We start from the raw sequence: 15,142 nt of genomic DNA on the forward strand, positions 1-15,142 counted from the left end.
AATGATGTGGGTGACTCAATCATCAACAGGGCATTTCACGGGAAGGGCAGTTGTTAAATCGACTTAGTAGGGGTGAGTACATCTTATAAAGTTGATGTAAGCCACATTATGTCTAATGATGAAGCATGCAAATCAGTTTTGGCTCCCACATGTTCGAAGGGTTGGCAAATATTCTCTATTCCACTCATACGAGAGGCATCTTTCCCATTTCCTATGGATCTCACCCCAAAATTCGAGTTGGCACTACAATTAGGACAGAAAATTGTGCATCCATATGATCACAATTTTTCTCCCAACCCAAAAAAATAATGAGAATATCTAGCAAACCATTGTAATATCATGCCAAGGTGCAACCGAGGATGCCAAGGACAAGCTTTTATGTAATCTCCTGACAATGAGATTAATGGTAATACATTTTTCTCTCTTTATTTCTCAATAAAATCCGTTGCAGTCTATCTCGCAATTAATTGCCTAGAAGCGCATGCAAAGGTAGTAAGAATGCACATGCCAATCTGCCTAACTTGCACTCGCAGGTAGAAGGTCTTCGTTGGGGAGATTAAAGAGAAGAGGCTTAAAAGTGTTTTCAAAACCCACCACGAATTAATCCTCCAAGCAATCAAAGCGATGTTGGGGGACACTTTCCTAGAGACTAACCACAAGTATAGGTATCCATATCCTTTCACCGTATGTTCTCGTCTAACTGCAATGGGATCTCGATGATTAAAAGGTGTTAAGGTTCATGTATTTTCCTTGTGAAACTTGTCAAAAATCATAAAATTCAATTTGGGACATGTTGATGGTGTTTTTACGCACTATGCAACACAGAATAAAATAGTAAGTATTCTATCCTCTCTTGAACAAAGACTCCCAAATGCTAAGCTGTGTGATCAAGTGGGACAACTCCAAGGTTCCCGAATGTCGGGTCTTGATGTGCTCTTGGATAGACTCAGTTGTATGTGATGTGATATTGCTGGGATCACAAGGTGGACTTACTTCTGTGTTGGTGTGGTCACAAAACAGCCATCAACACATACCTTGTAAATCTTCTCCAAAATAATTCATTAATAATATCGAGTTTGCCAACAAACACCTTTATTGTAAACTAGAGCAATGGCATATCATTCACCTCACAGCATTTCTTTCTTGAAGTTTGGTAATGTGTTATCATGATAGTAGTGGCATCATACTTTCTTCTTAGAGTTCGATGGTGAATTTGGGCAATTTAAACTATTCATAAATATGATCTTTTTTTTTCAGTCTACAAAATCCTTGATTGTCTTTGATCTTAAGTCGCTTCTTTCTCATAGTAAATTTTCTGTCCTTAATCGATATCTGTATCAAATAGAGTTTTCTTTTATAGGGATGATCGATGTCACTTTGTTATTATTTGGAGACATCATTTGCTGCTTCCCTTTTTTGCCACCTTTATGTTTATCAAAATAAAGATATTGACAACCTTTAATAGAACTATCACTGAGTGCACCGATTTGTCTTCTTCAGTCTAATTCATGTCATGCCAGAAATATGAACTAGAGACCATAATCTTTGTTTTATCTTTGATTGGGATGTCAAGATCATCCCTTGTCATATTGCCCATATGACCTAGCTAGTTGATATGTGCTGGAAACTCAAATAAACATAATCTTTGTATTGCTTATAGACTTGGATCACCAAACAGATTTATATTCTTTGTCTTTCTTGGGTCGATTAGTTACCTAGCTGGTCAACATATTAATCATATTTGCTCTTTGACAAATCTGAAGCATATTGGCTGGTTACCGGTTTGTTCTTATCATGGTCATTTGTATTACCTTTGTTTGATCATTGCGAGCCATCATGCATTGCAATTCATATTACTATATAAGTTGGCTTGTTTAAGATCTGATGACATGTCATTCTCCTCCTTTTCATATATTGTTGCATATTAAGTATATGACATTCTTCTTCTTATACATCAATGAAACACAATTAAACAATCTTGTAGATTTTCTTTCACATCAATAATAAACTTCTTGACATCAATGACAACATTTCTAACAATCTCAATTGATTGCCTTTGACATCAATTACAATATTTCCAACAAAACCATGATAAAGTAGACATAAAATATGAAGTAGACACAAGAAGCTAAAATATAACCTTAGAATATAGACCATTCACCTACCATAACAATAAATACTCTCTACCAAAATAAAATAGATTTAACATTTTTTCTTTTTGATTTAAATTGAAAGATTCTTGTGATGTGCACATTGAAAATTTTATTTAGCATTCAACGTAAATAAGTAGAAACAAAATTAAACCATGTGTGACAACATACTAACAATATTAACAAAAATCCTAGCATCTAGAAATAGATAAAACTAAACCATGATAAAGTAGACACAAATTACGACGTATGAATAGAAAGCAAAGATATAACCTCAGAATATACACCCTTCACTTGTCATAACATTGAAATACTATCTCTTTGGATGGAAGCCCAACCAAAATAAAGTGGATTTAATGTTTTTTATCTTGTTAATTTAAATTGAAAGATCCTTGTGATATGCACATTGAAATTTTACTTAAAAATTTATTCATCTATTTGTATACGCTGGTTGAATTTTATGTATGGCGTGAAGTTATAGAATGTATTTGCAGCAGTGTTGCAACAAAAAAATGCCTACCTTTGACTCAAATGCACTACTTCCCGACTCCCTACAAATTTGCAACTAGTTGTGCCTTCTATGCATTTCCCGACGAGCTCCCGTTTAGAGTTGTGCCCTAAAAATATTGTACAACTACGCTATCAATAAAATATTTTGCCATTTCGCAGGTTTTGAGGGTTTCACAAGTTGGCAGAGGTTGATTGAGGTTTCAAATGCAGCTTAAATATGATTTAAATGCAAAAAAAATGTTGAAAATTGCAATGAATGATTTTTTAAAAAGACGGGATTTTTTGGCAGAAAAAGTTGTCCATGGGAAAGATTCACAAAAAATCGGGTATAATTGGGATTTTTGGAGATTTTTGCTTCTCTACGGGCCCAACCCACTTAAAAGCTTATGGAAAAACCCGAAAATTGACCAAAAGCTCATAGACAATATTTTAAAAAATAAAGACAATACAAGCCTCTCATGTACATGTTGAGGTGCTCTACTATTAAGCTATTAGCCCTCTTTGTGAGTGGAATTTTTTGGTAGAATCCGTAGCATAGTTCTATGTAATGTCCCCTTCTCATTGATGTACTTCCAGTGGTCCATTGGCCTATTCCTGAGACCCATAGGCTATGTGGAATGAAGAATGAGGGTCAAACATTGATGAGGCGAGAACTTACTATTTTTAGTAAGTCAGGGGTTGAGTGTTTTGGGGATACTGTCCTACTGAGCTCTCCATGCTCTGTCACTGGGTGTGAAGATCATTCTTTTCAGAGCAGTAGTTCATGACTTACTATTTTTAGTAAGTGGCAGTATGGAATGTTTCTATTTTTGGCAGTTGACAGGGTCCTGATCCTACAGCAGTTTAGTAGTCTTCCTTGCTCAGCTTCATCCTGGTTTTTGTTAATAATCAATATTGGAGTCATAAGTGATGTAATTAATTATTATTTCCTTATCCTAAGGTTTAATATTTAATTAGTTTGATTATTTTTACTACTGATTAATGACTTTGGAAATTGCGCATAACATGATGTCTCCTAAGTGCTAGGCGAATTGTTTATGTTTGGAAGGGGGACACCAATATTAAAACGGGAGATGTTATTTTATTCAACAAAGTATTTGCTAAGTCAAAAATCGTGGTCCTTGCTTGCTTGGCGTGAAGTTTGACTTGAAGTATGAAGCCATCCTTGGGGTCCACTTGGGTAAATGAAATGCAAATGGGAAGGATGAATTTGGGCGTATGTGTGAGCATTTGCATTTGAATTTGTGTGAGTACTTTGCAAAAACTTTCTCCCTAATCTCCTGTTCCTTTTCAATGGCAATGCGCCATTTGTTATCCAATGCTTTAAATAATGAATCCAGTGTCTCAGATTTAATCTCTGATGGTGACCGGTCATTTTTACATAAATAAAGAATGATTTCCTATAGTACTTCATCTTTTTCCTCGCTATTGAATTCATCATAATAATCTATTAAATCATGAAGTAACTTTCTCCTAATATTCTTTACTGTTCTTTGACAATGTGTCAAAGGTTTGTAAAAGGAGATATCTATATTTACCGGTGCGGATGTTGCCGGTTCATTCTTCTTCATCTTCTTGGTCTGTCTAGCCTTCTTTGGCTGTTCATCAGACTCGGTTTCTTCGGAGTCCGGTTCATTTGCCTTAGTCTTCCTCTTCCTTTCGAAGACTTTTGCCGGTGTTACCTCCGGTTTCTTTTTTGCCAGTGACCGCTTGGTCACTCTTGGAGTCGCAGTGGTAGCTGGTGCCGATGCTGCAGGCACTGCCTTAGCTTTCTTAGCTGCCGGTTCTATTCCCTTCTTCACCAATGGTTCTTCAACCGGTGCGATCCTCTCCAAGTAGGTTCCGGTCCTCTTAGACTTTGGATCAAGAGGCGAGGCAATAAGGGTTGAAGCATACCCTTCTAGCATGTCAAACATGACCTCATAGCCCATAGGCTCCACTTCCTCCATTCTAGGCTCAACAGCCTCCATTAGACATTTGTCCACCTGAATAGTGAAACAGATGTCATCTTCGTATTTCTTTACTATGTCACCTGAGATTCTTACCCTCTGACTCATCTTTCTTCTGAACTCATCAAAGTATTTGTTCAGTACCTCAGGGTAGCCGATTCCAATGGCTTGCACACTTTCCTTTATCTGCTTGGTTACCGCTTGGTCAGGGGACCACTGGACATCTCCTACACCCAGAAAGTAGCCTTGGAAATAAAAAAACAACCCTACCAGTAGTTGTCCAAACTTAAACCTCAGTGAATTGTCCTTTTTGATTGCCTTAAGATTTAACAGGGGTTGCCTCTGCATACCGGTGCATATGTCAAATGATTTGTCCTCTTTAATCATCTGGTAATCGGCATTTACCGCTACAGCAGATACAGAATTAATCCTACTGGTTGAGAATGTTTTGTAGCCTATCACCATGCAAGCGTATTTCACCAGTTCATCCTTGATAGGATTAACTGTCATACCTCGTGAATCACTTGTCGAACCGGTGAGCTTGGTCATTTCCGTTTTGCTCTAGCTTGACAATACTTTTGCCAAACTTAGCAAGTATTTCCTTTGACTCAAAGAGTTCTTTGGAAATAGCAGTATTTGTCTCCATTAGACTTGCATTTTCAATGATGGCTATGTTCAGTTCTCCTTGCATGTCTTCCTTTTCCATTCTGCTCTCATGAAGGCGAGCAGTCAGTGCACTAATCTCTTGTTTCAACTTGGAGATCTCATGATCTCTATCCTTTATCCGATCTTCAGCTTTTCTCTGGTTCTCAAGCTCTTGACTAAACCGAATAGTCAATCCCTCCAATTCCTTTCTCAGATTGGAGTTTGAATCATTCAGCTTATTCACTTCAACAATCATGGCTTCCATGTTAGCTTCATCTTCAGAACTACTTTTAGATAGTTCCATCAGTCTCTCTGCATGTTCTCTTCTTTTTGCTTGAGATGCCTTGTATTTGACCATAAGATCATCATAGGCTTGCTCAGACTTAGTGAGCCGTTGAGTAAGTTCCCTCAAGGTGTATTCCCCAATATCTCTTTCCAAGTGGTTAAACTTATAGAAAGGTTGGCTCTGATACCAATTGATGAATACTAAGAGGGGGGGGTGAATTAGTATGCCAAAAATCTTTGCACTAAAACACTTACACAGTCTAAAGATAAACCGGTAAAGCAGTCTGACAGTCAAACCGGTTACCACACATGCAAACCAAAATGCGAATAAAACATTCACCCACAAAAGTAATACAACCATAACACAAGATATTTGACATGGAAACCCAACTGGGAAAAACCACGGTGAGATGGAACTCACAAGTCACTATCTGCAGAATAGAAACCAGACCGGTTAAGGTCTTACAATGTTCTTCACCAGAACAAATCCTGTTAGGAATCTCAATCTCTGTTAGGAGATAAGTCCGATTAAAGACTACCTTGTTAGAGGATTTTAGGTTCACATGTGTGAACCACCTTGTTAGAGGATTTTACAAAGGCTTTGAGGCCTACCCGGTTAGGGGCTACAGACTTGTCAAAGATGTGAGTAATCAACAAGTGTTTGATCTATCTAATAGCACAAACTGCTTGGTTAGATCCAGTATTGCTCACAGCTAATGCATTCCAGCATTACTTCAGTCTTCTCTATCTCTCTCTCAGTTACAACTCGATCTTCTCAGATAAGATCGCCCTTACAACAACTCAACATCCACCTTAAACCCTAGCTCAACATTAACCCTTTTCGCAACCACCTAAAACCCTAGACATGATGTCCTTTTAAAGGAATCTGATTTCATGTCGGTCCAATAGGATTTCTTTACAATTTCCTAGGTTCAATGAACCTAGACATACTTAGTAACACGACACAGGAATCACCGTCAATGTGTCGGCACCGTCAAACAATCGGTGGATTGGTAACTCATCACAAAATGCCGGTTGGTAACTCATCACAGAGTATTACCGGTTGCCGGTTTGACAAAAATGAAGACTGGTAAGAATGTGTTGTGCCGCTTTGCTCCCTTGTACCGCTTGGGGTCGAAATGCCGCTTCAGACCGGGAAACACAATCTGCAAAATCGCCACTAGTCTAGAGACTAGTATACAACATACCGGTTGCAACAAATACCGGTTGAGCATAAGCTCATACATATAAAGGGGATCTCAATACAAGTGTGTGTCCATCAATGACAATCACAGCATAAACCACAGAAATGCCAACATTGTATTCACGTTATCTTTTCAGCAGGTTTGAGATCTAACGATCCCCTATTCACCGTATGCTCTCACCTTCCCATATTGGGCACTTGGTGATCAGAAAGTGGAAGGGTTGCATTTTTCAGCAACTTTTGAGTTTATGTTTTCTAACCTTAACGGGTTCTATGTTGATTGATGATTCTGATTGGTCTTAAAAAACAAAACAAAAAAATAACCGGGATATTACATTCTAGTGTGGCATATTTCAACAACAAAATTTCCTAACCAATGGAGTTTTATTTACTACACAACGAACTCACACACAAGTGACAAAAAGTTCTAAGTTCAATGCAAGAGTCTTCCAAAGCTTATACATTGTTTTAACCAATACCAAATGCTAACTCATATGCTTGGGGCTTTTGTGATCCTTTCAAGGAAAAAAACAAATTTGATATGTGGAAATAAAGCATCAAAACAAGTAAATGAAAAACTCAAGGCAATCCCTTACTGTAATTTCTTAAATAAACCGGGAACTGGAGCTGAAGAAGTCAATGGACTATTTAAGATGGCAACCTTTTCTATCTTGCTTGGATTCTTCAATGCCCAAGTTAATCCATAGGAACCCATAAGAAATCCCTGCATTTAGAGTGTCATAAATCTATTATCCATATGTGAAGATATACATTAATAAGGAGCATCAACAGAAAATTATTTAAAACAAGATTAAAGCAAAGATGGTATTTTCACAAGGTATAACATTCATCTAAAAGGACATGTTCTGAATTGTTGTATGACTGAACCGGATATTAACTCCATTGTATCATTTATAACACTTTATAAACAACAAATCATGGTGTCTTCACTGGAGATAAGAATTTTGCAAGAAAATTGTGTGCTTCTAATTGAATTCCTTAAACTATACATACCTGAGTTACCATGATAAAAGGTGTATCAATACCCAGCTCAATCAACAACTTCTCAAATTCTTCATGAAACGCTTCCTCTAAAACAATGCAAAATACAAATGAGAATAGAAACAATTCTATATAAGCAAGTTTTCCATCTCCATTTCCAAAAGCATTAATATTCAAAATATCATGATAGGGGAAATATATCAAGAGCTACTCACTAACCTGTGTATGCAAAATCAAACCGAGGTTGAGGTTTTTGGCTAAACCCAAATCCAAGCCAATCTGGTGCATAGCAGTGGTAGCCAGCATCTGCCATCTGGTTTACAACACCTTGCACTATGATATTGCAATAGCACCTTTGAACAACATAGCAGCAAAAGAGGCACCTTATACTTTCACTTAAATATTATTAAGATCCAACATTTATAATAGTATAATACCTTTTGTGTCACATGACTTGTAACGTTGATATATATTGCAATCATATTTCTTGACTTGGATTAGATAATTGCAAACTACTAAGAGTATAATTAATTATACAATTAGTTAGAGAAATTATGGCTAGTTGTAACCATCATGACTAGCATTCATAACTTTTTACAAATTACACTTAACACCTTGAATTGTAGAGCATAGCATGTAGTATGGTGTAAGATCTACATCAATGGAACCTTGCTATAAATAACATTTTAGCATATCTGTTATATTTCATTTATATTCATGTATTTGCACTCTTACTATTAAACACACAATATTCTTATTTAGTATCTAATGTTGATTTTTCATATAAAGATGAGAAGTCCTATAATTTCATATCAAGAAAGAAATGATCCAAATTCTACACAACAAATACTCAAATGAATGCAAAAGGTCCCATGTTGACAGACAATTACAATACACCAAATCACATTATGGCAATAATTAGAGTATACCAGCCCAAAGTGTTCCCCAAATCACATTGTGGCAATAATTAGAGTATACCAGCCCAAAGTGTTCCCTATTTTTAGTGAGGGATACATGTGAACTATTAAGGATATTGTATGGCAGGAACCATAAGGTTATAATCCATATAAAATTACTACTTATTTGCTATGGATTGACTTGAACAGTTGCAACGTTCTGCCTATCATTCTTTCTCTGTCAAGTTGTTGACCTCACAAGTACACTGCCCAAATAGAAATTGACATAAGAGAAGATGGTTCATGAGTGAAAATCAAGAGCCATCAAATTAGAACATAACTTAGAAAAGCAGTTTTATAAGACTCGAGAAACAATTTAAAGGTATGAAGAAAGGAAGGCACACACTTGAGGCTGATTTGCAGTGGAAAAAGGATTTCAATGGAAAGATTGTCAGAACAATGAAAAAATGGATACATACACTTAAAGCAAAATACTAAACAATTACAAAAAGAACTCCCTTCAATTTCAATGGAAGCATTTGATTATCCAAATGAAATAAAGTGTTATTTGTTCAAGCATAGCATATTTTTGTGTCTGACTGTTCATTTCAGTCAATTGTCCTCATGCTTGTCATCTTTACATTTACATTGAATAAGTGAGTTCAAACAATCTGAAGCACCAAAGTACCAATATCAATTTACAACATAAGCATTTGATCGAACTGAATAGGTTAATTATATGCAAATGTACAATAGCTATCAAATGAAGGATTTAATTGCTTGAAGGTTTTCATCATAATTATCAATATGATAAATGATTGAATGAGAGACTTCATTTATCTCTCATTCAATCATTTCTCTTACCGAAGCTATCATGCATTAACACTCCCTCTTAGCTAGGTAAGATAAATATAAACAATATATTCAAGCATCACAATTCAAATGATAGTTAGCATTCTTTACTCAATCTGATATTCTAGAAGATCATACCACCTAATCACGTGATATGAAGTATCACCTAAACACGTGATACAGATGTCCATCACGTCAATCTTGTGATGACAGGATATCACTTAAGCATGTGATATCAGTATTGCCTAAACACGCAATACTTAAGGATAATCACATGAGAAGGATTAACCTCTCATCTTATCCAAGTTGTGATATGTGCACTAACACTTTATACAAATGTTTTATCACAACACAATCATGGCATATCCATGACACACCAGAGATCCAACATGATAACTGGTTTGGAAATTATAAGAACGTCACCTTATAATGTCTCCATACAAGTGTTCATTATCTTGAGAGATCGTCACCTCTTAGATAAGAACTCAAGAATAAAAATCCAAAATGTCCTATCATGACAAAGAAGTTTACACATTAAACATCTTATTCATATGCAAATACAGATTACAAAGCAAATTACCTTTCTATCATACCTAAACCTTTTCCTAAGAGATCAACCTTCACTCTGGAAAGAGGTTTGGCCAGAACATCTGCAGTTTGATCTCCTGTACAAACATATTCTAATTGGATCACATTCCTGTCTACCATATCTCGCACATAGTGGTATGGAATCTCAATATGCTTGGATCTGTCATGGAACACTGGATTTACTGAAAGTTTTATGCAGCTCTGATTGTCACAATGTATAACAGTGGGTTTCATAAGCTCTCCAAACAACCCCGCAAGCAACTTCCTAAGCCATACTGCCTCTCAGGCAGCCATACTGCCTCTCAGGCAGCCATAGAAGCTGCAATGTACTCTGCCTCGGTGGAGCTTTGAGCTACTGAAGACTGCTTCCTGCTGATCCAAGATATCATGGCTGAACCTAGACAGAAGCAACATCTTGAAGTGCACTGTCTGTCAGTTACACTTGCAGCCCAGTCTGAATCTGTAAATCCATGAAGGTTTATGTCAATTTCTCATATTTGAGACCAAGGTTTAGAGTACCTTGTAGGTATCTCATGATGTGCTTTACTGCAACCAGGTGTATCTCCTTAGGTTCACACATGAATTGACTTAAGGCATTAACTGCATAACAGATATCTAGCTTTCTATTCACCAGGTACATCAGGGACCCAATTATCTGTCTGTAATGAGTAGAGTCAGTGGGTTGTGACTCTGCTGCTACTTCTTTAAGTTTATGTAAATTGGTTTCCATAGGAGAGGTCATGGGCCTACAGTTCAGCATTCCAAATTTCTTCAATATATCCAAGGTATACTTTCCTTGATTTAGTATAATGATGTTAGAATTCTACCATACTTCCAATCCTAGGAAGTAATGAAGGCATCCCAAGTCCTTCATGTCAAATTCTTTGGATAGATATTTCTTGCATTGATCTATAAGATGATCATTTCCTATGATTAATAAGTCATCAGCATATAAAATCATCATTAGCATATCACCTTTATTTCTTTTATAGAAGTGATTAGGATCTGTATCATTCTTAGAGAAACCTAGTCCTGAGAGATAGGTGTCAATTCTTTCATACCAAGCCCTGGGAACCTGTTTAAGCCCATAAAGAGAATTCTTGAGTCTGCATCATAGATTTCAAACCCTTCAGGTTGCTCTAGGTAGACTTCTTCTGAGATCTCACCATTTAGAAATGTTGTCTTAACATCCATCTGGTGTAACTTCCACCCCTTAGCTATTGCAATGGCTAATACAGCTCTTACTGATGTATATCTGGCAACTGGTGCAAAAGTTTCTTCATAATCTATCCCTTCCCTTTAAGAGAAACCTCTAGGTACAAATCGAACCTTGTGTTTTTCAATACTACCGTCTGCAGCATGTTTAATCTTAAAAAGCCATTTAGAGGAAACAACAGATTTCTTAGTTGGCCTAAGAACAATCTCCCAAACATCATTTTTCATAATGGACTGATACTCTTTAGACATGGCATCCTTCCATGCTTGATATTCAAGAGCCTCTGATACATTGTTTGGTTCGGCTTTAGAGAGATTATTCATAAGGGCAACATAGCTAGTGAATCTGTTAGCCCTTTTGCTTTCCCTGAAGGTCCCTGAAGGAGCAACAAACTTCTGAGCTTCTGCTACAGTTTTGGTGGCCCATAGTGGTCTTTTCTTGCAGTTTTCTATAGGTGGACTTTGGGTTTCACTTATAGTTTCCTCAGGATTCTCCCTCTGAAGCATAGGAGTGGGATCTCTATCTATGCTAGTAGTGGGAATATAGATTTTAGGGTCTAGGGAGCTTTGGGCTCTTTTGAAAGTTAAGTATGCTTTAAAGATCACATCCCTGCTTAGTTCAATATTCTTTTGACCAGGTATATAGATCCTGTAAGCCTTGGAGGTTTCACTATATCCTACAAAGATTCCCCTTTTTCCAAAAGGCTCTAATTTTAATCTTTTCTCCTTAGGCACATGAATATAGACAGGGCATCCAAAAATCCTAAGGTGGCTAATATCCGGTTTTGATTTAGTAAAGACTTCCTCAGGGGGTCTTATCTTCAAGATGAGAGTGAGGAAATCTGTTTTGAATATATACAGCAGTGCTAGTTGCTTCTGCCCAAAGATTGATATTTAGATTTTGATCAAGAATCATAGCTTTGGCAGCTTCAACGATTGTCCTATATTTTCTTTCTACTATCCCATTTTGTTGAGGGATATAAGGTATTGTTAACTCCCTCTTAATCCCTGAATTTTTACAAACCTCTTTAAATAATTCTGATGTGTATTCCCCCCCATTATCAGTTCTTAGGGTTTTAATTTTATTTCCTGAGTAGTTCTCTATTAGTGATTTGAATTCTTTAAACCTATTAAGGATCTCTTCTGATTCTTTACATTTCAGAAAGTAGATCCAAGTTTTTCTAGAGTAGTCATTAACAAATATTACATAATACAGAAATCCCCCCAATGAAGGTACAGACATAGGTCCACATACATGAGAATGAACTAACTCTAAAGTTTTACTTGTTTTCCTAGTACTATTTTGGAAAGAACCCTTAGTATTTTTACCTACGGCACATCCTGTGCATGCCCCTGAATGATATTGCTTTAACTTAGGTAGACTTGTGACAAGGTCTCCCATTGATGATAAAGGTCTAAAATTTAGGTGGCCTAGTCTTCTATGCCAGATCTCATTGGAATACGTAGTCTCATGAATTAGGGATAAGTTGGGCTCTGTACATAACTCACACAAATAGCGTTGTCTTTGACCAATTGTTTTAGCTTTCTTGATGGATGAGTTCTTTGGCCAAGCCAATACTTTGTTGTCCATGAAGGTTACTTTGTATCCATTGTCCTCCAGTGCTGATATTGAGACTACATTTCTCTTGATTCCTGGAACATATAACACTGCTCTAAGTTGTAATGATACAGCTGATTTTAGTTTGATGGTGCAGGTTCCAACTCCTTTGACTGGGTGTGTAGAATCATCTCCGATAGTTACTTCCTCATCATTCTCCTCTTTCATGGTGTCTAGTACTTCTCTGAATCCTGTGATGTGTCTGGATGAGCCACTGTCGATCACCCAGGAGTTCACTTTGTTTGATGCTTGATTTGTGAGTGTTGAATACAGTACATACTTCTCGGAGTCCTCTTCCCTTTTGCATTTTTCGGTTTTGGCAAATGTAGCTTATTTAGCTCTTTCTAGACATTTGGCAACATAGTGCCCAAATTTGTCACATCTGTAACACTGAATTTGAGAGAGGTCCTTCTTGAAGGAGTTCTTGCCGTGTCGACCTTTTCTTTTCCTGAATTGCTTTTTCTTGCCTTTCTTGTTTGAGTTCGTATTTAGAACTTGAAGATCTTCATCTATATTCTTTTGTTTGATCCCTTTCTTATTTTGCCTTGATTCGTCTTGGAGACAGTCAACCTTTAGCCTATCAAATTTTGGGAAGTTTTCCCTTGCACTGATGCCTTGGACGAATGTTTCCCAAATGCTAGGCAACCCATCTAGAGCAATGAGGGTTAATTCTTTGCTTTGGATCTCATATCCAAGGGTTGCCAGTTCATCCCTTAGGGTAGATATTCGCATGAAATAGGCATTGACTAATTCTCCTTTTATCATGGCTATGTGATTTATTTCTCTTTTGAGAGCCAAGTTTCTACTAGCATTAGATATCTCAAAAGCGTCTTCAAGTGCTTTAAACATGTTGAAGGTTGTTTCATGTTTCCTTATAATGGGCATAATGTTGTTCCTTACCCAATCAACTATGATTTTGATAGCCTTATAATTTCCTTCTCTCCAAATTGCTTTGTCATGTTCAGTCTCAGGTTCTTCAGTTTCAGTCTTTATAAATGATTCAACTTTATTTTCTTTTAGAATCATTTGAATTTTGAGTTTCCATGCGGAGAAGTCATCACCCCCTACAAGCCTGTCTTCAAATCTGATAGCGCTAGCCATTGATAGGATTGTGATGTTGAATATATGCTTGATTTAAATTTTACGTAAAATTGAACAGCCTCAGGTTCGATTTAACTATGGCTCTGATACCATGTAAATGATGTTCAATTTACATTCAATATGCAAGTTATTTTCTATTTAATATTATCTTGTTCTATATATTACTGAATTTACATATGAATCTGACTATCTTCTTTTGTGTGGCAGGTGAGAGGAGCATTTGTTATTTTCTATGTCCTTTCTCACGAATACCATTCGATATATATATAGCAAGCGGGGTACGATCAAGCAATGCCTTGATCGGTCATGACCGATCAAGACATTACTTGATCATGCCCCTTTGCTAATAACAAATGGTGCATATTAATAACCAATGCCAATCGGTATATGTTTATACTTTAACAACCGATAACTATCGCTGTATGCTTAACCTTAACAACCGATAACCATCGGTGTATGCTTTAACCTTAACAACTGATAACTATCGGTGTAACTTTATCATGCCACCCAATATTATTCAGTGCACATATAACCCGATATCAAATTGTGTTCGGTTAACCATTTGTCTATTATTAATTATGTTAACCGATACAAATCGGAATGCATTAGCATGATTTAGTAATCGATGAACATAAACAATGATATAGTATGATTATCGATGTTAAGCATTTGATCGAACTGAATAGGTTAATTATATGCAAATGTAGAATGGCTATCAAATGAAGGATTTAATTGCTTGAAGGTTTTCATCATAATTATCGATATGAGAAATGATTGAATGAGAGACTTCATTTATCTCTCATTCAATCATTTATCTTACCAAAGCTATCATGCATTAACAGTTCTTACATGGATATTGATATAGCGGAGGCCATTCCTGTTGATGACGCTACCACTTCCAACACTCCAGCCACATTGCCTATGGAAGCCATCTTGCCAATGGAAGCCACCTTGCCTACAAAAGCTACCTTTGCCTGTTGAGCAAATTGATGGCTGATTGAAGCTACTTGGGCTTCCATTTGAGGTTCCAACCTCCACCTAGTTTTGTAGGGGGCATGCTTAAAGGGATCGAGTAGCAAGGGGCAGAGTAGTCGGTGATGATTCAGCTACATGTTAGCAAAACTCAG

General features: G+C 36.8%; 1 protein-coding gene across 2 annotated transcripts in view; it reads right to left on the bottom strand.

The window, feature by feature from the left end:
- Nucleotides 1–15,142, bottom strand: part of LOC131047069 (uncharacterized) — a 291,858-nt gene that overhangs the window by 183,108 nt on the left and 93,608 nt on the right. Inside the window, exons 4-6 of one of the 2 annotated variants that reach the window (XM_057980896.2) lie at nucleotides 7,965–8,058; nucleotides 7,758–7,834; nucleotides 7,340–7,467 (exon numbers count right to left, since the gene is read on the bottom strand). In XM_057980896.2, the coding sequence (XP_057836879.2) occupies nucleotides 7,340–7,467; nucleotides 7,758–7,834; nucleotides 7,965–8,058 (299 nt within the window). Of the gene's footprint in view, nucleotides 1–7,339; nucleotides 7,468–7,757; nucleotides 7,835–7,964; nucleotides 8,099–15,142 lie in introns of both variants that reach the window. The other variant, XM_057980897.2, reaches the window with a different exon arrangement.

Source organism: Cryptomeria japonica, chromosome 9, assembly GCF_030272615.1.
Source record: "Cryptomeria japonica chromosome 9, Sugi_1.0, whole genome shotgun sequence".
In the NCBI taxonomy this organism is placed as follows: domain Eukaryota; kingdom Viridiplantae; phylum Streptophyta; class Pinopsida; order Cupressales; family Cupressaceae; genus Cryptomeria; species Cryptomeria japonica.